General features: G+C 49.3%; 8 protein-coding genes across 8 annotated transcripts; 5 read left to right on the top strand and 3 right to left on the bottom strand.

The window, feature by feature from the left end:
* Positions 1–2,905: 2,905 nt before the first annotated feature.
* Positions 2,906–4,378, top strand: PFICI_06133 (uncharacterized protein; the record flags this gene model as incomplete). Its single annotated transcript, XM_007834714.1, has 4 exons — positions 2,906–3,061; positions 3,127–3,231; positions 3,289–3,674; positions 3,730–4,378. 4 exons carry the CDS (start codon positions 2,906–2,908, stop codon positions 4,376–4,378), a joined length of 1,296 nt encoding a protein of 431 aa, XP_007832905.1.
* A 1,093-nt stretch (positions 4,379–5,471) lies between these two features.
* Positions 5,472–6,539, top strand: PFICI_06132 (uncharacterized protein; the record flags this gene model as incomplete). Its single annotated transcript, XM_007834713.1, has 2 exons — positions 5,472–6,351; positions 6,406–6,539. 2 exons carry the CDS (start codon positions 5,472–5,474, stop codon positions 6,537–6,539), a joined length of 1,014 nt encoding a protein of 337 aa, XP_007832904.1.
* Positions 6,540–6,959: 420 nt separating this feature from the next.
* On the bottom strand, positions 6,960–8,185 carry PFICI_06131 (uncharacterized protein; the record flags this gene model as incomplete). The annotated part of the gene is made up of 2 exons (XM_007834712.1): positions 6,960–7,935; positions 7,992–8,185. 2 exons carry the CDS (start codon positions 8,183–8,185, stop codon positions 6,960–6,962), a joined length of 1,170 nt encoding a protein of 389 aa, XP_007832903.1.
* Positions 8,186–10,224: 2,039 nt separating this feature from the next.
* Positions 10,225–11,307, bottom strand: PFICI_06130 (uncharacterized protein; the record flags this gene model as incomplete). Its single annotated transcript, XM_007834711.1, has 5 exons — positions 10,225–10,273; positions 10,326–10,576; positions 10,627–10,859; positions 10,911–11,171; positions 11,229–11,307. The coding sequence occupies 5 exons, from the start codon at positions 11,305–11,307 to the stop codon at positions 10,225–10,227; spliced, it is 873 nt and encodes a 290-aa protein (XP_007832902.1).
* Positions 11,308–12,476: 1,169 nt separating this feature from the next.
* Positions 12,477–14,441, top strand: PFICI_06129 (uncharacterized protein; the record flags this gene model as incomplete). The annotated part of the gene is made up of 1 exon (XM_007834710.1): positions 12,477–14,441. One exon carries the CDS (start codon positions 12,477–12,479, stop codon positions 14,439–14,441), a length of 1,965 nt encoding a protein of 654 aa, XP_007832901.1.
* A 146-nt stretch (positions 14,442–14,587) lies between these two features.
* On the bottom strand, positions 14,588–17,656 carry PFICI_06128 (uncharacterized protein; the record flags this gene model as incomplete). The annotated part of the gene is made up of 1 exon (XM_007834709.1): positions 14,588–17,656. The coding sequence occupies one exon, from the start codon at positions 17,654–17,656 to the stop codon at positions 14,588–14,590; it is 3,069 nt and encodes a 1,022-aa protein (XP_007832900.1).
* A 1,325-nt stretch (positions 17,657–18,981) lies between these two features.
* PFICI_06127 (uncharacterized protein) lies at positions 18,982–22,750 on the top strand (the record flags this gene model as incomplete). Its single annotated transcript, XM_007834708.1, has 5 exons — positions 18,982–19,046; positions 19,105–19,894; positions 19,954–20,131; positions 20,202–21,788; positions 21,945–22,750. The coding sequence occupies 5 exons, from the start codon at positions 18,982–18,984 to the stop codon at positions 22,748–22,750; spliced, it is 3,426 nt and encodes a 1,141-aa protein (XP_007832899.1).
* A 1,309-nt stretch (positions 22,751–24,059) lies between these two features.
* On the top strand, positions 24,060–25,874 carry PFICI_06126 (uncharacterized protein; the record flags this gene model as incomplete). Its single annotated transcript, XM_007834707.1, has 1 exon — positions 24,060–25,874. One exon carries the CDS (start codon positions 24,060–24,062, stop codon positions 25,872–25,874), a length of 1,815 nt encoding a protein of 604 aa, XP_007832898.1.
* Positions 25,875–27,060: the final 1,186 nt, after the last annotated feature.

The following is a 27,060-nucleotide window of genomic DNA, read 5'->3' as shown; positions in this document are numbered from 1 at the left end:
GTACAGAGGGGGAGTCGTGGCAGTCTTCGCAACATCCATGGTAATACACCTTAAACTAGATAAGACGATATTCATTTCCAAGGGTTTTTATCGCTACAACATAGACAACGTTATAAAATAAGTGGAGCTTCCAGTGGAGCGCCAGAATTCTTGGGCTCTGATTGGCCAACTGGCCACCTACCAGCTGGAGGTCCAAAAGGAGGAGGCCCCCATAAGCCCTGGAAACTACGATACACCTTACAAAATACGGGTGCCAACATCTACTATATAGCGATACCTGCAAAAGTCCGGCCAGCTCCAACGATTATCATTATACGCTATATACAGGGGTGAATATCGTTAACTCCCTAACAAATTTTCGTTGACAAGCGATCGGATCGCTGTAAAGTGGTATCGTTAGCACACTGAAATCGTCTTATCAAGGTTTGGGTGTAGAGCGAATTGCTCATTAGTATTCTGGCGATCTTTGCTGTGTTTGACGGGATTTGTCCAGGGATGCAATCATTGGCCAATGCGCCCACGAGAGGGACAGCCCGGTACACAATTGCCTCGGTCGGATCTCGCTCGCACACAACCATCACATGAATACCCCAACGCACATGGCGCCCTGCTTTTTAAGGTTAATTGACGTTTGGCTAGTCTTGTAGCTCCTAATATGATGATTGCTAGAGAAATCCAGACATCCGCAAGAGTAGAGTTTTGATCATAATCTCCTCCGCCAAGGTGTCGTTTGTAGGTAGGTATATTTAAGCAAAGGCCAGTCCCTTGCGGGCCCGTTTCTGCCGCAGCAATAGTACGACTGCTAGTACAGAGTACGCTCAAAGCCACTGGAACGGTCCGCTATATAAAGATGGCGGGCACTTTAAAGACTGGTCCCGCTCATTCTAGACCATGCCGAAACGAAATTCGTCTCTATCCCGTGTCGGCGACTACCACAATTGATTGAAAACAAAGTCGTGTAGAATGACGCGCGAGCGTCTGCTTGTGATGTGACAAGTGACGAAAGTGCTCCGATTCTTTCTATCCTCAACTCTGAAAAGCAAAATCGTCATTCACTGAATTACCAGACTTGGATGACCGTGCGCTTATTCTTGAAACAAAAAAGCCCCGAATCGCGGGTCGGATGGAGAAGCCGTTGGAATTACTATGTACTCTGAACTGCTTACAGAGTGGACTAGTCCAGAATGCAAACCACCATACCCACTTTCTGGTAGTTCTTCTGGCTCTTCTTTGCATGCATACATCGTGCTCAGACACTGCGGAGATCATAGTCCCTGTTCTCTCGGGGAAGTCATCTAGAGACATGGCCTTGGACGAGTCTGGTTAAGATCTGGGGGAGGAGTATCCCTTGGGTCATTGCTATTGGGCGGTGGGTATTGACAATCTCACGGCCTCAGGGTCGACATGAGGACGGATCTCCACTCTCTAGTCCCATGTCAATACATACACTGCACAACAGAATACGGATGAAAGATGTGGATCTTCTCCATAATGTCAGCACAATCTCAGGGTCATTGATGCAACCCAGACTCTCTTGTCACGTCTTGGCAAAATTCATGGTCCAAGAAAGAAGAAAATTCAAGAAATGGTTACAGACCGACATTGCTCCGCGTGGCTGATGGTAGCTTGACGAAATACATGCTGTTTCTGCAAGCCACCCGTAGAATAACCCGGTCTATTGCCTCGACCATGCACAGAACAAATACTATGTCACTACGAAATTCCGATTGAACGCGCCATGCGATGTCGTGGCCGGGCATAAGCATTTTTTCATGCATACCAAAACACTCACACACACACGCATACACATATAGAATTTGCAGCTTATGAGATTGCTCCCAGCTCGTCGGTTATGACCCATGACAAATGTCCCGCGGCCCGGCCAGAGTATCGGGATTGGGAAATGGTGCACCGACATCGAGTGGCTTGCATACAGACAACCCACCCATAGCTGCGAATCCGAGATTGACGCAGATGCACGTTACGAGAAGTCTTGCAAGATAACAAACGTACCAATCAAGGGAAACTTTTCGATACTCTGAAGTGCACCAGCACAATGATATCTTGGCAGATGTTCGCGTACTAGGCCACGTACATGATATCTTGAGCATTTCCCAGGTCACACGAACAAAGATCGTACATCATGAACTACCGGGTCCTACTCTGTACGTAGCGAGAAGGTCAAAGCTGGTGCTTTTGCGTCGAGAAGAACTCTTGGCGTCACCAGATACTACTGGCAAACTGGGTCGACAATATGCGAGTGGTGAGCATGGTGAAGTATTTCAGCAAAATACCTGGCCCACGAATACTACCTACTACCTCTGCATTTGCCCCTCCCTCTTCCCACCCCTGAAAGTCAAAATCAGCTCGGGCCCCTGGCTAGAGTCGAAAACAAACTCCACCCGCCGTTGCTATACCTGAACCGGCTCACTATAACCCTGGGACCCCAGTCTCTTGGGTTGCAATTGTACACCAAAGAGAAATGTCCCCCTGCAGCCTAGAGCCCTGCTATACCCTGTGCGTCCGTTGAAATCTGCATAATTATTTCCTAATTTTTCCTTCTTTGTGACCTGCAGGGAGGGACACATGAAACGCACGAGATGACAAGTCGGCATATTCTAGTACTTGCACGCTTGCTGAGTGGACTCGTACCGCCTCTACCGGGCCCGCGGTGACTAGGTGGCTATGTAGAATGGCAAGGTTACTGTGTATGGCGACTTCATAATTCTTTTGCTTTTTCTTTTATTCCGCCGCCGAGGTCTCCGACCAAGCCGACAGACAGTCGACCTGTTATATGTCACAGATCCCCGTTCCGTTGCCTTGACAGCTTTGCTGCGCCGTCTTGTTACAAACGTGCAAGTTCAGAAACCCGCTGTCTTGAAGCTTGATCGGCCAGAGTTTCAAGATGGCTGATGCTATCGAGAATCGGGGACCGCAGCTTGCGGTCGTCGACTATACTTTTGCCATCCTCGCCTTTGTTACCATTCTGTTGCGATGTGGTGTCCGGCTGTTTATTGTTCGATCGTTTGGCCTTGACGATTGGTTGATGAGCCTTGCTGCCGTAAGTTGAATCAATAGAAAAAAGTGTATGATCAATGTGAAGAAGGCTAAAACTCTTTTGTTAAGGTCACTTTCATGCTCTACTGCTCATTCTCTCTGACCGGAGTATCATACGGCACTGGTCGTCATGAAGCCGACCTTCCAGCAACAAATGTATCACATGGACGAATGGTAAGAAATATCTATAGCTTTACCTTGATTTGAATACATATCGCTGACATTGTCAAGTTCTGGTGGCTTTGTTACTTGATGTACTGCACAACCATGATTCTCTCCAAAATTTCCATTGGCTACCTGCTCTTGCGCGTAGCCGTCAAGAAGATACATGCCTGGATCATCTACGGTGCCATGGTCATTACCGGAATCACCTGCACAATCTTTTTCTTTGTCGTCATCTTCCAATGCTCGCCGGTCTCCTTCTTCTGGAACAAGCACCAGGACAACGGCACGTGCATCAATATCGAGGTCATCATTGGGTTGGCCTACCTCTACAGTGCTTGCAGCGTCATCACCGACTTTACCTTTGCGCTGTTGCCCGCCTGGATCATCATGGGTCTGCAACTCCACCGGAGAACAAAATTTGCATTGATCCCTCTCATGGCCATGGGTTGCGTGTAAGTCATTTCTGCAGTCATGACTAACCCACGAATAAGACTGACATACTTGTAGTGCCAGCGCAGCTGTCGTGGTCCGTTTTGCCTATCTCCCCCGATTCCGAGACCCCGACTTTCTCTGGGCCACCCTGGACATTGCCATATGGTCGACCGTCGAACAAGGATTGGCCATTGCCGCCGGTAGCTTGGCCACGCTGCGCCCGCTCCTCCGACTCTTGGGCTGGAAACTTGGCCTGACGACGCGACCATCGCACATGCACTCGAGCTACGGAAAGATGGGCGGCAGCCGCAGCGCCCACTTGAGCGGGCACATGAGCAGTCGGCGCCGAGGCAGTCAAGGCGCGGCCGACGTGCTGACCATGAACTCGTTGAAGGAAGGCACCAGGCCGGCAAAATCATCATCGGGCAACAACGGGCCTACATCATATGAGGTTCGCTGCGAGGCCAGGAACGCACGAAGCAGAAACGACCTCGAGAGCCTATCAAACGTGATTACTCACGGCAAGACGTACGAAGTGAGTTCGGAATATATCAGCCCGGCATCACCCGACGATGTAAAGATCTGGATCAAGCCGAGTCCCACAGGTAGCCGGGACGTTACTTGGCCCGAGAAGGAAAGATCACATAGTACTGAAAGTACTGAGCGGCTGCGCACAAAAAGATCCAGCGACTCGATATTTGGCTTGTCAACATCTCCCGTGTAGAGGAGAATTGACAATTAGCTACTTAAAATGTCACTATAGCTACGTAATAATTCTAATTCTTCTAAAACATATCAGCCATTATTTTTCCTATGGTGCATTGATTACTAGTAGCTTTGCCGTCGCAGCTGGGCTCTGATCTACAAAACGTCCCCCTCCCCCAAACTCAGCTTCTGGTAAATCTCATATGAGGCGGATCTTGCCCTCCTCATTGTCCTATCCCCTGGAGCAATCAGGAAATTTGCAAATATCGTCACATATTCTGCGCGAACAACGTTGCCTTTGTGAGGCGTGAGAATTGGCGAGGCCGATATATGTGTCTCAAATCAATCGCAGGTGGGGGGCACAGTTATGGGGGAAGGCAAATATATGACCCCACGCTTCGAAATCTTGGCAGTCAGTCTATAGGCTGTTGCTATACAAAATGTTCCAGGTCGAATCGTTTTGGGCCAGCGCAATACTGGACTAATATATCAAGCTTGACGTCCGTTATTTCCGGCACTTCATATTACCACCATCCCAACAAGATTTAAGCTTTCTTCAATGCAGGGGAAGTTGGCCGACATATAGCGATTGGCCCTAGAGAACGACGCAACTCTATTGGACTTTCTCGTTTCAAAGGATCAGCGTGGCGCACCAGAGGAATGGTAATTTGTCCGCGCTGACAATGCACCTTGCCCTCCAGCAGCTGTACAAGCTTTCAACTCCTTGTCAGATCTTATCAATTCCTTATCAGCTCCTCATCGACTGGCAGCCTGTGAACACCCTTGTCATAACGTATTGGAATGTTAGTTCCGGGAGTTCGAGGGGTGGCGTAAGCATTTTGGGATCTGGTATATATCCTTCAATTTGCATATATAAATACTTGTTAAAGAGGAGAAGGGGGGGGGCGAGCGGTGAGTACCAGGTTCAGCGTGCTGTGCTTAGCATCCCCTCTCTTGGTAATAAATGAGGCAAGTTTCCAGGTCCATCGACTGGTACAGGTTCATCATTGTGTCTCACTTGTGTCATTCCACTCACTTTTCTAAGGATAGGTGCATGCCTGTGTTGCTTGATTCAATCCTCGGCCGGTCGCAAAGCCCAGTTATCCATCACGATGGGAGGACCAGAAAAGCAGTTCTCGTGGACGCAGTTTTTCCCACCAAAGCCCCATTTTACTGACCAGAACATACCAAATGACCTACAAGGCAAGGTCTATGTCGTGACGGGCGCCAACAGTGGCATGGGCGAGGCGCTGGCCCAAGTCCTCTACGCCAGAGGTGCCAAGGTCTACGCTGCGTGCCGTTCCGAGAAGAAGGGCAACGAGGCCATTGCCAAGATCAAGAAAGCCGTACCCGGGTCACGAGGCGACTTGGTCTTGCTGCTTCTGGATCTAGCTGATTTATCCAACGTGCAAGCTGCAGCCAAAAGGTTTCTGTCGTCCGAGAGCAAGCTTCATGTTCTTTTCAATAACGCGGGAGTCATGACGGGGCCCAATACATCTCCAACAGAAACTGCGCAAGGCCACGAGTTGGCCTTGGGTGTCAACTGCGTTGCCACGTTTCTTTTCACAAAACTATTGACTCCTGCGCTGGTGGCAGCTGCAAAGGACGAGCCTGTGGGCAGCAGTGCAGTCCGTGTTGTCTGGCTCTCTTCTTTTGGTCTGGAGGCATTTGCCCCCGAAGGACGAGGCATCGATCTCAACAACCTCGACTACCATATACCCCGAGAACCTATCGATCGCTACGGTATTAGCAAAGCTGGAACCTGGCTGTTGGCTGTCGAGTATGCCCGCCGCCACAAGGCCGACGGCATCGTTAGTGTTGCCATCAACCCAGGCAACCTCAAGACCGAACTTGCGAGGGACCAAGGCCTGGCTATGAAGCTCATTGCTGGTACACTCACCTATCCTGTTATGAATGGGGTATATACTCAGCTATATGCGGGCTTTTCGTCTGAAGTAACCAACGAGAAGGTGGACTGGACCAAAGAATGGAGTAAGTTACTCGAGCACGTTGAGACAATGAGCAAAGATAGCTGACCTTCTCCAGTCATTCCCTGGGGACGAGTTGCGCCGCTCCGAGCCGACCTCCTACCGGCCACACTTCCCGTTAGTGAAGGCGGTAATGGTAATGCGCAGCAATTCTGGGAGTGGAGCGAGCAGCAAGTGAAGGATTTCTTGTGAGGTTTGACCGGCTAAGCCACGCTTAGCTTTTGCCAGTTCAGTACAAAATGACAATTTAATGCAACGAGGTTATTTAGTGGCTCTGTATTTTGTATGCTTCTAGAATGGATTGTGTCATTTAACTGAAGGGGGGATCCTTAGCTAATGAGAGGAGGCTCTTTAGGTCTTGGTCGCAGGCCGAAATGGCAACTCTCCACAGATAACCAATTCTTTCTTTTTTTTTTTTTTATTCTGTATGAAGTTCTGGCGTTCGAGCTTGATGTTATCTGCATCGGGCTTCAAGGAAATATGGACGCTTTCATCATCACTTTGAGGACAATGCAGGTGCTTTCTAGTAAAGATGAAAACTACACTGACTTGATCAGTGTTGAGGCCCTCCACTCCTACATCAAGCTGAAGAGGTGGAAAAAAGATATGTAATCAGAACTCTCGGCTCTCACCCACAGCGCAGGCATCAAAGACACCAGTTTGAGCAATGCCCTTCATTTTCAATGCCTCCTTCAACTTTTCCGGCGGCTCATTAACAGGCTCAGATGTCAAGGCCCATGTCCCCCAATGCATTGCCAAGGCTTTTTTACATTTAGTGTCTTGGAATATCTCGACAGCATCATAGGGGCTCGCATGCACTGGGCTATACATCATACGCGGGTGGTAAGCGCCAATGGGAAGCAGGCCCAAATCAAATGGTCCCCGAAGCTCGCCGATTTGTGCAAAGTGCGGGTTCTTTGGCAAGTCATCGAAGCCTGGCCCAAATTCCTCCATTCCATCTGGCACGCATCTATAGCCCGTATCACCGGCAAACCATAGAGACTTGCCGCCTGATGTGACAGCCCAAGACGCCCACAACGTGTGATCCTTGTCGGAAGGGGTCCGCATCGTGCCGTGCTGACTGGGAAGACATGAGACCCGAGCAGCAATACGCTTCGGCTCTTCGTCCTTCTCAGCCGGCCTCTCCAAGGTTACCACGGCATCATCCCACCAATCCATTTCTGTCACGGTAAGAACGCCGAGTTCACGCAACTTTGGGGATTCTCCAAGTCCAACAAAAAAGTGAACATTAGGGTATGCTTTGACAAGCTCCTTGACAGTTGGATACGAGAGATGATCAGGATGGTTGTGGCTGAGGAAGACGGCGTCCAGAGCCGGGAAATCCCTCGGCGTACAGGCTGGGGCCGTGAAGCGCTTTGGAGCAATGAAGTTATGGCGCTCCTCAAAAACGGGGTCAAATAAGGCACGTAAACCCGAGGGAAACTCTACAAAGTAAGTTGCATGGCCAATCCATGTTGCGCGGAGAGCGTTAGGCTTTGCCGTGCGAGACTGGAGGAATTGCGCCTCGACCGTAGGGATCTTGGCAATGGACGTGTCGGGGACTGGGAGCCTTCCTCGCAGGCGGTTACTAAGACAGTCAGTAAAATTTAATAGAAAATCAAGTTGAAATAAAAATTTACACACCCAAAGTAAATCACGGCGGAGCCCCAAAGAGAAACTTCGTTCCAGTTGCCGAATGATGGGCAAGGGTTTTTGAATCGAACAAGACGCCCAGAATCATCATAGACGTGGTGTGCTTTGGCGCCCTCGGCTGGTGCTGTGCCGCGGTCTACAGTGACGGTGCAGGTATATGTGTCCTTGGTTGTAGAGGCCGACATGATTGTGAAGTGTCACCGTCATGTAATGTCCACCGAATGGGCGGTTGAGCTTGAGATGCGTCAAGTTGATAAATAGTGTCACATCATGGCGATGGAGGGTCTTATGTTGGAACTTGCCATAACCCATTCAGTTGGCAGCGGGAAGGAAAGGTCAGTGCATCAATTTCTCTGGGAACTACGAATGGCTTCCTCCAGGGCTGAAGGCAACTTGACGTTATGCTGCACTGTCGCGGCACAGGCGCCGAATATAAATGAGTAGATGGAGCCAGGATCTGGGCAAGTAACCCTGCTAGGGAGACAGGATAGTTAGGTACGCCTCGCCCTTGATTCTAGTATTCTGACTTGACTTTGAGAGATCCATGTATATAGGTATGCAGCAGTGATTCGAACGCAAATTCTTGAAATAGTGGACTTTTGCAACACCTTTATAGTGCTGGTGCTGCCCTGTTGCAAGGATAGCGCTTGCTAAGGTACGCTGGAACCCTGATAATTAGTTGCTGAGTGCGCTAAATATCTGTCGCCACGCCCTCCCTAAGGAACCTGCCAGCTCTCCACCCGGATCTCTGCTGCGCAAAACTTACCTCCTCATCTTTCATCCCATTCGCCTTTCTCAAATCAAAAATCCATGGCCCAGCTTGATGGAATGCAGATTACAGTGACAGTCATGTGCAAAGCGGTGGTCGTCATGATAGCGGCGATTATCAGGCTCCCCATGGACTCTACAAAACTGCTTTCCTCCGAGCCAGCATCACGCTGCAAGCCCGCACGCTCCGCGAGGTCAAGGGCGCCCAGCCACGCGCATATTATAGCTGATTACATACTTCGTACAGGCACCAAGAAAGTTGACAGTGGACCACAGTCTGGTTAGCCTCAATAATTAGTGTAGCGCATACATGGAATGAATTCGTTATAATTACAGAACCAACAAGGGGACTTGAAAGAATGTGCTGGTTCTGGTAGCTCGTAATGATGTTGGGTAGTTTTCCCCATTATTTGTGACCAAGTAACACCACTACCTAATACTCGGCTATCCACCCTACTAACCCGAGACGATCCGAGGGTTGTGCGATAGTATTATATCTATTTTAACCTTAACCTTATACTTTACCCTTTGCCCTCCTCCTAAATATTTTTTGTACCCTCTATTGACCTGCCGCCATTAGCTCGTTTGGCTTGACCCGGTGTAATCCGTGGTGATTTGTAGGGGGTTCGGTATCTTAGTGGTCTTGTTTCGGTATTGTTGATTTTTTCGAGCTTTGTCGGAATTGAACGCGTGGCTTTGGGGAGACGGCGGCTTGCTTAATCGATGTCCCACTCTTATTACTATGAAAGAATGTGCTGGTTCTGGTAGCTCGTAATGATGTTGGGTAGTTTTCCCCACTATTTGTGACCAAGTAACACCACCACCTAACAGACTCCCCACACACCCACACACCAACACACACACGAGAGCTGCTACTCGGTCTGCGGGTCAATAACCCCAGCATATTAAACCTGTGAACGGCCTGGACGAGAGTCCGTATGATCAACCGGCGACTACGGACTGCCTCTAGAACGCCGACTAAAATTCGCTACTCGTAACCTTCATCCTATCTTGGCAATCTTGTTTGTATTGTATTAAAAATCTAATTAGGGCTTGTTCGATTTTTTATAGCACAGCAAAGAAATTCCCTTCTGCTGATATCATGATCATATTGCCCCGCCGGCTCCTCGTTCTCCATGCTAAGCCCTGTGCACTATACGTTGGAGTAGACCGAAGAAATAGCAGCAGCCAAAAGGCTGGAAATGAATAACTCGTTTCAGCTTTCACTGACCTCCTTGCCTGCTGTCTCGATCAGTGTCAGGTCCATTTAAGAATACTAATTGATAAGTCATAATATCAAATGAACCACAAGATCATACTCACTGAACCATCACCATGAGATTGGTGTTCAAATGGCCAGTGGCTGGAGATAGGGGACTTTCATCCTGACTGGCCGTTTTCGTATATCTTAGCAAGCCGTAGCTTTCCCCATTTGGCAACATTTCTAGCCCTGGCCTTATAGTTCACTAGTACCCGAAACAAACACTGTGAGAACAGTAGCATATCTATGACTTTTGGTCAGTGATCGCATTTTTTGCGAGTAAAATTATAACTTACGTGGCACCTGCGAGGATCAATTCCATCGTCTTTGGTTGCGTCAGTTCAGAGATTGCGACAAGGTAACAAATCGTAGACACCATCATAACAATGATGCGAGCTGAAATAATATTAGTCGCATTGCAAATAACGACCGGTAAGAGTAACAGAAGCGCCATGAGTGAAAGCAACAGTGCTCTGGCGGCTCGCTGGACTACAGGCCCTGAATAAATGTACACGTTTGGGTCGTTTGAGATATCGTGTAGGTGGCTCTATTGGTTTGGTTAGCTCACTTTTGGTACTCGATGTGCCTTTATCTCACCTTCCGGAAGCCGCGGTAGAATCGAATAAGCTTATCCTCTATCCATGCTTCAAACTGTACTCTTGCATTATCGCGTGTCGGGGCTACCGATATGAGTTCACGTTGTGAGAGGTACGCCCTCTCCTCTCTGGCTACGCAGCCGGTACCGTTCAACCAATTTTGGAGACTCTCAACATCTCTCGGCTCGGCTGGGCTGAAGCTCAATGTGCGATTCGTACGCTCGACAAATCGATCTGTTGACCATTAATTTGAGATCACTAAGTATCTTGTGTATCTGCAAGTACCGTAATCTGCAAGGCAAGAATCAATCTCCGCAAGGAGAGCGATTCGATCCGTATTTCTATCGCAGCGGCTCTTGCCGAGGAAAAGAGGCGACACCTCGTCTTGGTCAATTTGTTCGAGTGTCTGCTCAAGAACAGCGAGGCGGTCTTGCTTCAGCAGAAGAAGTCGAGCACGAAGTTGAGTGAAGGGTCGACAAATAAGATATGGTTGATGTGCGGATAAGAGGGCAGTGAATCGAGGATACCCGGCTCGATAATCCTCAACTAAATAGGTTAGCACATCTATATTGTCTGTTTCTAAGGGTTGGCCGAACTAGGCACTCTTCTTGACCGGCGCTCGTGTTGCCCCTGAGGGTTGTGAGCGATTCCACTGTGGAAGGCAGTATCGGTTTTGTTGCATTTTTACAGTAGCAGCACAAGATCTGAAGGTTTTTCATGGACAACGGATCGAGAGTGCAAGGTTAACACATTCGGAAATACGCAGCGTTGGCAAATGCAACGGCCAAGGCATTATTAGCTGCAGTATAGTGGACACTGCCACGATACCGAATACAGGCTGCGACGGCAGCAAGGCTGGGAAAGGCGGCTGCAGTCACTTTAGGCACCCACGGTCGGCCTTGCCATGCATTGCTCATTTGTTGCATTTACCGTGAAGCCGGGCACTGGTGGGTGGGTACTCAAAATTGAGACATATATAATACTGGGTGTTCGTCGGTGATCGGCCATCAATCCAGATTATCTCGAGTGCGCCGACTACGTTTACTGGACCAGTTCTTGTGCAATCGCCCGACAATGTCTACTACTCAAGAGTACGTGACACTCACCCCTTCTTCCTGACATGGTTCTGAATTATCTGGATTAGCGGCCAGACTCCCATCTTCACAGAAAGTGACGAACGCCCCTACGTCAAAGACTATGTCCAGGTTTGTGCGCAAGAAACTTTCTTGATGGTCGTCTTGCTGATTCAACTGTATAGAAACCGAGCTTAAATGTGGGAGATAAAGTATACTTACTTCAAGCTGGATCCCGCACAGGTCCTTATGTTGTCGCATCACTTCCCTCTACCGGGAAATGTACTCTGAGTCTTGAAGATGGCAGTGCCGTGGAGGGTGGTGCCGAGATAGATACGGATGATGTGGAGGCTGCTTGATGATCCACAAGAGTTACCTGGCGGATAGTCCGCGGCCGACAGGTGCAGCTATTCCGCTGCTCGTCGGGGCGTCCATGCACGTGGCCCCTCTCTGCATTTTGAATACAACATACCATCCTATTAAAAACCATCTTTGCTCACGTTGTGCAACCAATGGCGCCTGCCTTTTTCATGGAATTGCAGTCTCTTGTCCTTATGGGTCGGCTGCCTGATCTAGCCGGAATAAATCGAGCACTTCTGTTCCCGCGATGTCCGCTGGGACTCTTTGCAGCTTGTCGTGGTTTGAAAACTTCCGTCTCTTATAGCGGATGGTTCAATTCTGCAAATCGCAAATGCACAGCCCCTTACCGTTCTCCGTGTGCTCATTTCACTGTCCAATTATTGCTATTTAGCAAATACTAAGATTAGATTGAATTTCGATGGATGATCAATTTACGAAGCCCGCACATCATGCGATCCTAATCGGCATTGATGCATATCAGCAAAATCCTCTCAAAGGGGCTGTCCAAGATGTGCTGGAAATTCAAGCACATCTTACAGAGACATTGGATAGTGTCGACATCATCATGCTGACGGCGCCTAAGACCATTGGCGTGAAGTCGTCTGTTCCTGTTGAACGCCTACAGCTTTGGCCCACACGCCAAAACATTTATTCTGCTTTTGAAGTGGTTACAAAGTCGGCAGAGGCTGGCGATTTTGTTTACATACACTTTTCTGGGCATGGCACCAGAGAAGAGCCCAATGGCAGGTCCTACAACCAGGCCACAGGCGATTTAGCACTGGTGGTTCTCACTGGAAATGAGGAAGACCCTGAAACTTATCTCTGGGGCCGAAGTCTTGCATTTTCGGTCAACGCCATGGTCAACAAGGGATTGGTGGTTACCCTCGTCCTGGATTGTTGTTTCTCGGCTAGCGTTTATCGCCCCCCAGGCTCTGAACGTGGTGGAGTTAACAACCGCTTCAAGCTGTATGACAAAGCTATAGCTTCCCGCTTTCCACCACCCGGAAGAATTTTCGATGGCAGAAACAGCACCTCGGACATTCGTGACGCCTCGATGCTATCAAATTGGCTCATCAATCCTGACAAATATGCGATACTTGTTGCATCTGGCCCCCACGAAAAGGCGGGTGAAATGCCGTTCGAGGGAGGAAAGATCCATGGCATCCTGTCCTATCTTCTTCTCAGGATACTGAAGGAGCACGACAGCCTGAATTCTAACCATAAACTTGTCTACGATTGCCTGCGCGCCGAGTTTCGGAGTCGTCAGTTGCGCCAATATCCCGTTCTTTACGGGAGCAAGGACCAAGGTTTCTTCGGCCCTCCGAGCTCGGGACATCTTACAGCCACCGTACTGTTGAGTAGGAAGGCTAATGGCACGCTTGAAATACCAGTCGGCCGGGCTCATGGCGTGCATGATAACGACCGATTTGCCCTTGAACTTCTAGGCTCGGCGGAACCAAGATCACAAACCGACATGGTGATCGGCACGGTTGCTCACGCCGGGACATTCTCGTCAGAATTGAAGCCGCTCACCACGCTGCCAGTCCACGGCCAGCAAAGGTGGAGGGCGACCACACTTTCGCAACACGACCTCGGCGGATATCCCATACAACTTTCGTCTAGCCTTCCCGATAGAGACAAATGGCTAATAGCGCTGGCGAATCGGTCCCTTCACGTCCATAGTCATGACGACCAACGTGCATACTGCTTCGAGGTTGCACTCAATTTCAATCAAGAATACGAGATTCGAAATGAGGCGGGTCAGAAGATCATGAATCAGCCGCTCAAGCGCCGAAGTCAGACGAACCTTGATGAAATTAGCGACGTACTGAAGCACCTCGCACTATTCCGCCTCACCAAAGACCTGGGCTGTGATGAATCGACAAGTACTTTCCGAAACACCTTTAGTGCTCACCTCATCATCAGTGGAACTTCATTCGACAAAGATTGTCCGATAACAATGGAAGACGGTGCAACAGCAAATCTGGTGATAAGGAACCTGGGTGATGATGCTATTTATGTTTACATGTACAACCTTGGTCCTTTCTGGCAAGTTGAGAATATTTGCCGTGCAACTTACACAGTAGTCACGCCGAAGGAAAGTGGTTCGCGTCGTGGTGGGATTTGGGAGAAAAAGATCGTGATGAAAATGCCAGACAGAATGAAGGAGGTGGGTCACCGCTCGTGTGAGGATATCGTCAAGGTCTTCGTCTCTTCCCACCCAACGTCTTTCGACTTCTTGGAATTACCCAAACTTGGGGAACGTACGACGTCAGAACAAAGCCGCACATCAAACAGAGCGTGTATTTCTGCAACGGAGCGTTGGACAGCGATAAATTTCCCGATCTGCATAGTACTCAAAGAAGATGTAGAGATCTGTTAAGTACATGGATATGGAAAGCATGAGATTTATACAGATCAAGATTCTGTTGATATGCTGGGGAAAAAAAGTTTGATTGCGAAAAGCAATCACATCATGCTCGACTGGTCAAGATACCACAAAAAAAGAAAAAGAAAAGAAAACAAGGTCTATACCCCGTAATGAACATATGGAACCCAGGGAAGTCCTTCAATCTCTGATTCATCCACTGCTTCAACATCCCGAGACGTAGCCAGCTCCTGCATACTACTGCGCATCGCAGTACGGAAATCTTTTATCCATTTGTCCCGCAACTGTTTGGTGGCAAAGTGAAGCCCGCGGCTTGGCGACTCATCGCGAAGACGGCCGTCTTTCAAAGCTTCGTAGACTAATCTGGCCATATCTCCGCACAGTCGGTCATCGACATTCCACAGCGTACCAATCACATGGCGGAAGCCCGCCAGCTGGAATGCACTGATCAGATGGATTCCCTCGTCAAAGGAAGCGTCATTGAGGACTCGGCCAGATCCGCAGGCCGAGAGGTAGGCCAGGTATGGTGCGCGGCGCTGAAGATTGGTTTCCAGGAGGCTCTCTATCGTGAGTGGATCTTGCTTCCAGTCGTCGAGGAGCAGGTGGCTTTGCAACGGCCACGATTGATTCGTATCACCATGCCCAGCGAAATGAAAAATCTCACAACCTTCCATGGCCGATAAGACTTCTTTCTTGCTTTTCGTAGGTTCACTTATCAACAATTGCATAGAAGAGCCAATTTTCCGTACACCTGCAACCTCTTCTTCTGCATGCTGTAGCCAGCCCTGATCGAGTCCTGGTGTATCTTGCATGGCTACGAGGACGAGACGTTGTGTAGATAGACATTCTACTCTAGAACGACTCTGCCCACGGGTGTGCATGATGGCTTTTATTGAAATTGCGTAAGACGATATGACCCGGTCGAGAGCCGTACGGGAGGCTTTATCCAGGTGATATCCAGCAGCGTGTAATGGGAAGCCGACAAGCGGTCCCGTGGGAATCCACCATATCCGTGGCCAGTTTCCATCAGATGGTGTCTGAGTAAAACCCAGGCTCTCTAGGACAGGACTCACAATACCGTCCCAAAGCCACTCCAACATCAGCAAAGATGATTTTGAGACGTGACGGCGTTGTTCTATGATCTCCTCTTCCGTGACATGTGGCAGCTCGAGGCAGTTCATTTGATGCTCATGGATAATCAAGGCATCACATCGGTGCGTGCTTACATTAATCACCACGACTGGTCCATCTGCTCCTACCTTCAATATGTCGGTTTCTGATGGGGGAAGAAGAAAGCGGTCAAACCCTGGCTGGCGCCTGATTTCATTCACGAGCTCTTCGAGCTGTTTCTGAGTTTGAATGCGCTCATCTGTACTAGACTGAACCGTGAAATCGGCACGTTCTAAAGGAGGAGAAGCTGAAGTAGACATGGACTGTTGAGCTGGCGCGTCCAGAAAATCTCGTAGTCGTTGGAAGGAGGTCCCTAGTGCGGGATGTTTCTGCATAAGCATGGAGATGTCGCTGCGCATATCTTGGAGGGAGCCTGCCAAAACCCCGCGCCCGATTTCAAGCCATTCAATGGCTATCGATGGGGGCTGTCCGGCATGCAACGCAATAGCGGCAGCATTCGAGGCCAGCCCTGCGGCTTGCATCAGAGCTTGGTGCTTGTCAGTGCTCTTGAGGGACCGCGGCGCTAGTTGAGGAAGTAGATAGATTGCGGTTCGAGCATGACGGAGTGCGTGCGTCTTGTTCTGCAGGACCGACGACATTGAGAGAAGGTTATGGCTAGCTCTTAGCCGTGGAACCATTAGAGACGTCGGATTGTTAAGCGCAGTTTCGAAGTGTTGCACAGATGCCTCAAGGTCTGCCATCATTTCCGTTTTCGCATATCGTTCTCTGAGTCGATCTCCAAGACCAGTCAGAACATCGGCTATGTAAGGATGCTCTTGCGGTATCGCGTTTGCGGCTTGTTGTATTGTTGTAATAGAATCATTGAGATCTGAAATCTCGCCAGTTCTTGCATACCGATCCCCGTACCGATTCCCGAGGTTATAGAGCCATCTACTAAAGTTGGGATGGTCTTGAGGGGTCGCCTCAACCGCCTGGCTTGCCGTCGTGATGGACTGTTCAAGGTCAGCTATTGCCTCTGTTGTCCTGTAGCGGTCGAAAAATGCAAGTCCGAGATTGTTTAGCCATTGAGAGGAGTCGATATGGTCTTGAGGGGTTACCTCAACGGCTTGCTGCATGACTTTGATATACTCATCAAGGTCAGCCATCCCTCTCTTCACTCCATATCGGTCTCTAAGAAAAACTCCTAGGCTGTTCAAATGTCTACCGAGGTCGACATGATTCCTAGGGGTCGCCTGAACAGCTTCTCGCGCGGCGATGATAGCTTCTTCGAGATCCGCGATTGCTCCTATCAATGTATAGCGGTATTTCAGGCCTACTCCAAGATTGTTGAGCCACCCAGGAAGATCTGGATTGTTACGGGGCGTTTCTTTGATGACTTGGCGAGCCAAAATGATAGACTCCTCAAGGTCTTCTCTCGCACCTGTCCTTGTATAGCGACTCCTTAGGATCATCCCAAGAGTATTTAAATACGCGGCATGATTGGGATCTTTCTGAGAACTTTCTTCGATGGCTTTACGTGCCGTGGTAATACTCTCGTCGAGGTCGAGGATATTTCCTGTCAGGGTGTATCGTCGCTGAAGTCGAATCGAGAGACTATTCAACAGTGTGATCAGACGAGGATAGTTCAACTGAGTCGCCTCATGAACGGCTTGCCGTGCCAGATTGATACCTTCCTCGAGGTCGGAGGCTGATCCTGTCCCCATGAACCGATATGTCAGGAAAGTTCCAAGGTTATGTAGTGGCTCTATATGACCTGTGAAGTCCTGAGAAGGTTTCCTGGAGGTTACTTCGACAGCTCGCCGCAGTATCACAATCGCTTCTTCAAGGTTTTTCGTCGCTTTGGTCAGCGTATATCGGCTTCCGAGTTGGGTTGCGAGGCCACTCAGTATCTTGGCGTAGTCGGGATGGTCTTTGGGGATCGCTTCGATTGCCTGCCACATCATTGTAATAAGAAGCTCGAGGTCTTCCATCGCGTTCGTCTCCGTGCATTGCTGATGCTGGTTTCTGATATCATTTATGATTGTCTCGACATCGATGATGTCTCGAGGGGTGGTTTTGCTGTTCTCCTTGGTTGCCATAGTGGCATTTGTGATGTCGGGCACGTTTATACTCAAAATGCTGATATCACTATATGACTATAGCTTGGTTGAGAAACTTGAATCGTTAAATTCTGTGCGGCTGGGGCCTCTTGTTTACTTATGAGTGTTGTTCCCAAAGGAGGGCGGGGGATGGGGGGACGCGTGCCAAGATCCCAATGAGCCTTGAGCCTGCATATGTCACAAGTATGAAGGTCTCTTTACCTTCACACCAATACCATTAGGACAGTGGTTGTATTCACATGTTGATGGATTGACCCCTCTATCGGACGTGTAACCCACCAGATAAAATGACAGGCCACATCCATCCCTACCGTAGCGGAGCGTGTGTCTTACGCCCGGTTGGATTTTCGGTGACAGGGCTTTCCATAAATGCTGCATTGCCACGAATCTTCAGAGTGTGTCTTTTACCTATTCAAGTGTCTCCGACATGCAGCATGGGAATACTACCTAGGGTACATAGTTAGGAAGAAATCGATAGCTAACCAAGGACGGCCTCCATATAATACCTATTGACAGCTGGACACATTAAAGTCAAGGTAGACCAGGCATGAACACCGAGTTTCATCCAGGCCCACACAAATGAGAATGTCAGACAGACAGTACGTAGGGGTTCCAGCAAGAACGCAGCTCATGTAATAGGTCTTCACCATTGTGCACAAATACCCGTCGCAATGCACAAGTCCTTACTGGAGTCATTCTCTGAGGCTCAAATAATTGGGCAAAATCCCATTCGCCTTCAGTAAAATGTCAAAAATCCGGGCGCAACCGTGTCAAAGAAGGTTTGGGGGGAATGGCTCTTCGTCTCTCTCTTCCTTCTACTCACAGTAAATAGTGGTTGGTTTTCTGCTGACAGGGTCGCAATATACAATGCAAGTCGGTCCGCGCCACATATTTCCGTCACTTCTCTCATCTCTACAGAGGAGGGCCGGGGCCTTTGTGGTACATGTGTCACCCTTACTTCTATAATCGCTACAACATGTCGAGAAAACATTTGCATTTAACATGATAGGACGCCGGATAGACATGGAAGGGAGGTATGTATGTATTGGAGCTTTCTGGCCCCTGTACTCTGTACACCACAGCGCCATCTACTGTAGGTGCTGTCAGCCTTTATACCTGGTCCGATGCTGGGGATCGTCATCCTTGCAGCCGCCGCCCAACCCCGCACACGAAGCTGAAAGTCCCCTCATTTGGGTATTGCCGTTATGCGGAACATCAATCCTTGGATCGACTTCCTCTGTATTCGGCTGGACCATATAAGAGCCACAATCGAAGCGGTTCAAGTCTGAGTATGAGCGTGCATGATGGTCATGTCCGTCCCGGCTGTGGGACTCTCTGTCCTCAACGGCCCCGAAGATGCCGTGATTGAGTGTGTCTCGTGTTGGTTTGGTTTTTGTAAAGTCTTAGTCACTAATCTGTTTCAACAGCATTGTCTTTGTTCATGGTCTACAAGGGCACCCTCAAAACACTTGGACATGGAAGCCAAAGGACACCTCTAATAAACCTGAGTCGAGTCGTCGTCATCCAAAAGTAGACAAGAAAGGTCGTCGCAGCATCTTGCGGTCCGTGTTCTCGCGGAGCGGTCGCGCATCTTCATCGCGCCCAAACAGTCCCTCGACTGACGGAGATACCGACGAGCATGGCCCTGACGAAGATCCGGCCGTGTACTGGCCTAGGGACTTGCTTGCAGCGGATTTTCCAACTGCCAGGGTCATGACCTTTGGCTACAATACCATTGTGACAGAGGGTTACAGAGCTGCCAACCAAGCCAGCCTTTTTGCCCATGCTCGGGACCTGCTCTACGCGCTAGAGGCCAAACGGCGGTCTGCTCCAGATCGTCCATTGGTATTCATTGCACATTCGCTCGGTGGTATTCTCACCAAGGAAGTACTGAGGCGTTCTGAGGTCGACCTGGATATAAAGATAAAAAGGGTTTTCGAATCTACTATCGGCGTCTTCTTCATGGGAACTCCCCACCGTGGAAGTCAAGAATGGGCCTCTTTCGGTGAAGGCATGGCCAAACTACTGAGCTTTCTGGGTGGCGTCGATGTAAACTTGCAGATTGTACATTCGCTGCTCCCCACTGGTCCAGAATTGGATTTGTGTCGGGAATCCTTCGCGGCACAATGGGCGAAACGCGGCGACTCACTCACTGTGAGAACATTCCAAGAGTCAAAGGGCTTGACAGGTGTGACTTGGGGTGGAATGAACAAGCTCGTAAGTGTCTATCTGCAACGGGCACGGTGGGCTTTGGGTAAAACTCACAATCCATGCAGATAGTACCCCCAGACTCGTCATCCCTGGATCATCCGAGTCAGCGATCACGCACAATCAATGCCGATCACAGAATGATGTGTAGATTTTGTGGTCCTGATGATCCCGGATACACGATGGTCAAGGAGGATATCGCCGAATTAGTGCAGCAGGCAGAGAAGCGTACTTCAAAATTGATCGGTGGGTGTTCCCGAGCTAAAGCCTAGCGAGTTCTTTGGGATTACTTCTAGTAAAGGCTGACACTCGAAAGTACCCATCAACCATGTTGGTTGGTCGTCACCCAGCCTGACGGCCATTCAATCTGATATCGGGCAGCCAGTCTCGGATTCGTACGATGAAGAAATTTTCAAGAAATGCCTGGATTCATTGTGGTTCACTGAAATGGAATATCGAAGGAGCCAAATCGACAGCCCTCATCCCGAGACCAGCAAGTGGCTCTTTGCTGAAGAAAAATATATGACCTGGTTTGAGCACTTGAAATGCGAAGAGCATCAAGGCCTGCTGTGGATCAAAGGAAAACCCGGAGCTGGTAAGTCAACATTGATGAAGAAAGCATTCAACGATGCGAGCGCGCAGGAACCCCTGACCGGGGGCATTTATGCCAGCTTCTTCTTCCACAGCCGTGGCAACGTCGAGCTTCAGAAAACATCACTTGGTTTATTCCGATCGCTCTGGCATCAGCTGCTCAGAAGTGACGAAGTGTTTCGATCCAAATTTATGGCGAGGTTTCTCGCGAAACCCACCCCACCAGACAATCAGGCACAAAGCATTTGGACCTTGGAAGAACTGAAGGATCTCTTTCGCGAAGCTCTCACTAAACATGTCCGACCTGTAATGCTGTTCATAGATGGCCTCGATGAGTGTGTGGAAACCGAAATTCGGGATCTGGTCAATTTCTTCCGAAAATTAACGACAACGGCCACCTCGAACGGTGCAAGACTAAGCGTCTGTTTATCGAGTCGTCATTACCCTCACATTACAGTGAGCAACTGTCCTGAGATTACTGTGGAGGACGAAAATCAGGATGATATCAGTCTCTACGTGCACGCACAATTATTCCCAGAGGAACAAAAAGGAATGTACGCTGAGATTCGGGAACAGATAGTACGGAGGGCCGGAGGTATCTTCCTCTGGACTGTACTCGTTGTACGAATCTTGCTCGAGGATTTTGATTCCGGGATGGGTGCCAACCCTGCATCTCTGCAAGAGAGGCTGGACACAGTGCCGAGCCGATTGGAGGAACTTTTTCTCGACTTGTTCAAGCATACGAAAGGAAATGACTTGAAAACAACCGTTTTCCTGATCCAGGTCGTCTTGTTTGCCTCTAGTCCACTTAAAGATGGAGAAATGGCCCAATGCCTTTCATTTGGCTTGAACACATACCATTCACTTCAAGAATGGAAGTCGTCGTCTACTTATATAGCGGACTGGAAGGCTTTTGAGAAACGAGTTAGATTCCTTTCCCGGGGATTGGTCGAGATCACCTCAGATCACACAGTCCAGTTCATTCATCAATCGGTACGCGACTTCTTTCTAGGCCAGAGAGGAATCAAGCTTCTCGATAAGGACCTTGAGGCTGATCCGGCCGGGAAATCTCATTTGGCTATCATTATGTCTTTCCTGAACTTGATGCGTACCAAAGAATTGTCGTGTCTTGATTCCATCACCGATGCACAACTCTGGTACATGAGAGGGTTTACTATGAATTGGTTCATAACTACGGACAAAGGCCGAGCAGACAGTGAGCATATAGGAGATCTTTTCCCACATCAAATTCTCTTCCTCTGGAACGATTTTGATGGCTGCCGGCTTGCCTGGTATGTCGGTCGTAATATTAGTAGGTATTTTCGATGGCTTTACTGAGTTTTCCTTTTCTTATGCCACAAGACCTCTTTCGTCGTAGGATGGGTTTCTCCAACTTACATGGATCATGAAATCTCAGTACTTGGCTGGAGTACATGAACAAGAACTATCGCTAATGTGCAGAATTAAGTGAAGCAGCTTACCGCAGCGGATAAGGTTGAGGCTCCCCTGAAGCCCGCCTTGGATCTGCTTCTTCATTCAAAAGACGCCATCTGGTCGAGAGTGAAAACTGCTATTAGCATTACAGCTGCTGAAAAAGGAAAACTTCCGAATCCACCGCGTATCAGCCCTGTATTAGATGCATTTGTGGACGCCAACATGGTCAAATTTGTGAAAGTATTACTTTCGCTTGGAGCAGAGGTTAACGAACAAAATACCGACACCAAGCCGCTGTTGATTACGGCAGCCAAGCGATGGGAACCCGAGGACCTTGAAGTTCTGCTTGCCAACGGCGCCAAGTCCGATGTCCGAGATTCTTCAGGAAGGACGATCCTTCATGTCTTTGCCGAGAGAGACCACGAGGACGGTGTGCTCAAGGCGCTATCTCTAGGCATTGATATCAATGCTCTGAATCGAATGAGACGGACGGCTCTGCACTCCACCGTATTAAATGGTTTCACCAGGCTCTCGGAGATTCTACTTGATAGGAAAGCGAATATAGATGCCAAGGATGGCGACATGAGAACTCCATTATGTTTGGCCGTGATGAGAGACGATGCACAGCATGTGGCTCTTCTGATCAAGCACGGCGCAGACCTAGGTGCCAGGGATTTGAATGGGGAAACCGTGTGGGATGCCGCAAAGAGTCGACCTCGGAGCTTGATCACAGTTGAAAGATTGGAGGAATTGAGTGGGAAACCGGCGGAGTTCACAAGATCCCACGACGACGTTGATACGGAACCTATGAGTAACATCAGAGATTCATTGGAGTTCTAGTAGCAGTAGGGGAGATTTGTTGATGAGGGGATCCCGCTGACATGTTTGGATAAATTGTTCCAAAACGAGAGCATAATTAGAGTCACGGATGCGATGATACGAAATACAAAATCAATGCGGTTGAAGATTTTTTTTTTTTAAAAAAAAAAAAAAAAAAAAAAATGCAATCAAGTGTTCTCTAGTGTCGAGGTGGGAGTGATTAAGTGATTACCACCCATCGCCGCGAATACATCGATAGTCGCGCTAGCATTGTGGGATTCGACGATCTGCCTGAAAATCGTGCGAGCAAGACCAAGTGTGGTACTGAAAACGACAATTTGGTTCCCAAAGCACCTGCGTATATCAATGGTGCCAATTCCGCCGATCAGCAGAGTATGTCGAAAGTATCTGCCAGTCAAATTACAGCCTGTCCATTTTCTTTTACTTTCCGTATCATTTCCCATATTCCCCCCCCCCTTCTTTTTTTTTTTTGTTAAGAATCTCTTTAAAGATAGGTCACATTTCTAATGGTACTGGGGTACAGAGCAGAAACATGGTTGTCAAAAAGTTCCAGAACCTGCTTCGGGTGTTGCGCTGGAACATGGCCCATGTCAGATGTGAATACTGTCTTGCGCGGCCTGTCCCGCGTGGCGGCGGGCCCATATCATTGTGATGCACACATATTGCTGCCCTCTTGTCTGTCATCTTGGCTTTGGCATCGTCTGAAGAATGCTTTGTACCCTTGTATGAGCCTTGAAGTAAATATTGTTTGCATCTTTCTAGCTTTGCGGAATGGCCTTTGCAAGAAGACAAGTTGTAGCATGTCGGAGAAAATGTATTATTGAACATGCGATATGCAGGGACCATGATTTGGATATGGGGAGCAATACTCCAACTTTGGCGACCAAGCCAGCCCTCCCTATCGGATTAGTCGTATCCGTCCTGATTTGGTCACCTCCGCCTGCAGGTAGCAAGCTACTTCACCAACACAATAACGATGACAAAACTATATCCCAGGAAGCTGATAGTCTTGCAACCATGAATCAAGTACTCAATAGCCAGATGACATTCATAATTGCAAAGAGCGAGGTTCAATGACGTGATGAGGGAACTGACCGCGACATCCCTGTCGAGCCCTGTCAATCCAGTCTCTCTTTAGCCGACGCGGCACCGACGAGGATGAAAAGCCGAGCCCACTGGGCGGATCTGGGCGAATTCTTTCGGAGGATCAGCGACACGGCAAAAAAGGCACCTTGCTTTTAACCATATTGCACATTGCCCATTCCAAACTGGCCGTTCTCGAGGACACGTTTTTATATGAGCAATTGTCATGCCGGGTGCTGAAGCGTCCCAAGGCGGAAAGCCTGCATCACATGGCAGCCCGTTTAAGAGACGCACTAACTCCGAGCGCTCGGCTTATCAAGACCATGACGAGAATGACGGTGATATTCCGAGCGAGCAAAGACCTCTCCTCGGGCCCCGAAGATCGTCAACTCTGAGAAACGATAGCAGCTCAGTGACGAGCAACGGCGATGCTGAAGAAGAGATGTTGCGACAAAAACAATCAGAGCCGCCGGTATCATGGAGGTCGATACCGAACAAGGGCCAATTGGCCATGATTGTGTTTGCGCGGCTGGCTGAGCCGTTGGCCGCCAGATCGCTGACTTCGTATCTGTTTTACCAGTTGCGATGGTTTGACCCGGCGCTGCCCGACTCTGAAATTGCCAGCCGGGCTGGACTTCTCACGGCGGCATTCTCTGCAGCGCAGTGCGTCACTGCTATGTTATGGGGCCATGCGGCCGACAGCCCACTGTTTGGGAGAAAGAGGGTTCTGCTTATTGGGCTCCTGGGAACATGTATTTCTGCGCTCGGCATGGGGTTTGCAACGTCTTATGCAACAGCAGTCTTCTTCCGATGTGTGCAGGGCGCCTTGAACGGCAATATTGGTGTGCTTAGGACCATGGTCTCGGAGATAATCGTCGACAAGAGATACCAGTCGCGCGCATTCCTATTGTTGCCCATGTGCTTCAATGTTGGTGTCATTATTGGGCCTCTCATTGGGGGTTTCCTAGCAGACCCAATTACGTCTCTACCGGACGTCTTTGGTCCAGGGTCTCTTCTAGGCGGGAAAGATGGAGTGGCGTGGATGCGACAGTATCCTTACGCCCTGCCCAATCTTGTTTGCGCCACGCTCTTGATTATAGCAACCATTGGCGTGATACTAGGTCTTGATGAGACACATCCGTTGTTGCGATACAAGCCGGATCCTGGACGAAGACTCGGAAGCCTGCTCTATCGCACCATGTTCAGCAAGGGCAGTTCCAAGAACACAAGTGACCACGAGTATGAACCCCTTGCGACGAACAACGACCAAAATCGACCTGAGAGCGAGGCTCTCGTCATCGCGTCCGTAGATGAAGAGGAAGAGGACGTGGAACAAGCGCCGCCGCCGCGTCCAAAGCCGGCAGTGGAAGAGAAAGCTCCTCTCCGCCGACTGTGGTCCCGAAACGTGATCGTCACGCTTCTCCAACATCATGTCCAGACACTGCATGTATCGTCGTTCAATACACTTCTCTTCACCATGTTGCCCACTTCGCGGTCATCCAACGAGAATGCGCATTATCCATTCCGGTTCACGGGTGGTCTGGGCATGTCGTCGCGGGATTTGGGATTCGCCAACACCATTATTGGCTGTGTGGGCATTCCTCTGCAGATCCTGCTTTTCCCTTACCTGAGCGGGAAGCTGGGCATCAAGGCATCTTATCGTCTTTTCCTAGCTTTCAGCGCTCTCGCCTACTTTGCCCTTCCGTATCTGGTTCTCCTCCCCGACAAGGCATCGATCCTGTGGCCGTTTCTGTCGCTGGACCTGGTCTCCTATGTATTCTCCAGAGTATTTGTAGGCCCCGCCACCATCATGCTGGTCAACGAATGTGCTCCGCACCCAACTCTGCTGGGCACGGTTCACGGCGTGGCACAAAGTACCAGTAGTCTGGCGCGGATGCTGGGGCCGACGCTTGCGGGTTTGCTGCTCGGTTGGGGATTGCAAAACAATTGCGTGGGGCTGCCGTTCTGGGTCATCACGATATTGGCGGCTCTCAACTGGGGACTGATCTTGTGGGTTCGAGACGTGCATATACCCAAATAGTGGAGTGAGCAAACAGTGAGAGCGGCAGGTGTTGGTGTTGTGAGGAAAGGTCTCTGCTTTGCTTCTTGGTTATTCATGTAGAGGACAAACAGCTTGAGACTCGGAATGTGGACCCGAGATTTCTGGACTTTAAAGAAATAGAAGATAGACGCCAAAGCACCGAGCACTTTAGTACGCAAGGACGAATTTAGCTTGCGTTGGTTATTAGAGCCGCATTTCGGTAGCCACTAAAATAGTACCGGCTAGCAATTTTCTCTTCAGACGAACCTCGCAAGATGAATGGACTGTTGATTTCCATTATGCTATACCTACTACACTACTAATGGCCTTTTCTTAGTGTCTTTGGCATTTGTGCATGGACTTGATTGTGCAACTCTGCCAGCCAATTAACTTTGGCAGGGTTCCCATCTTGTTTTTTTTTCCCGTTTGTCAAGACAAGCCCCACTTGGACTCACTTCGAAACTCTCATTGGATTGCCGTGTCTTTTGGTGAAGGTATAGGATTCATCACGTTTGTTGGCTGTCTTGGTCTCTTTTACAGATGACTCCAGCTTGGGACCGGGTTTGGGTTCTTCGTGTGTCGTGCAACCTCCAATTGCCCAGGTAAAGCACAACGCACAAACAGTAGATTCTCCATCCAAAAGCTGTTGCCAGGTACTTGTCCGATAACGCTGGAATCGCATTAGGAGGGAGGCAGGTGATGATCTGGAAAATGCATAGTCTAGCTGACCTGGATAGACGCATAGCACGAGCGCAGCGCCAGGGGAGGAGGGGGCGCTTCCACTAACATGTCTGACTGGCGTGTTTTCTGCAAATTACCATGGTTTTCCAGCGACCGGGTCCAGGAATCTCACTATCCACCAGTGCTACCACCTAAAAGGCAGCCCCCCCAAAGGCCTAGAACTGTCGCTATCGGTTCAGAGGCCTTAGCGCTCTTCTTACGTCACGCGTTGTCATTTCGCTTTTCATGTTCCACGGATAATGCGAATCGGTGAAGCTCGTGGGAAGTTTCCCTTACTACGAGTCTACGACAAGACGATCCTCGTGCAGCACTGGGCCAACCTGGCTACCTGCATGTGTTCGCCAAACTTGCAACTTTCCGTACATTTCATCCGTTATCGGGAATCTTCCGTGGGACGATGGAGTCGTCTTGTTTATTTTTTTTTTTCTCACTCTTGTCCTCGGGT

The sequence above is a fragment of the Pestalotiopsis fici genome (genome assembly GCF_000516985.1).
Source record: "Pestalotiopsis fici W106-1 unplaced genomic scaffold PFICI_Scf_4, whole genome shotgun sequence".
Lineage (NCBI taxonomy): Eukaryota > Fungi > Ascomycota > Sordariomycetes > Amphisphaeriales > Sporocadaceae > Pestalotiopsis > Pestalotiopsis fici.
The sequence above is the reverse complement of the archived record's forward strand: the minus strand, read 5'-3'. Positions and strand labels throughout refer to the sequence as shown.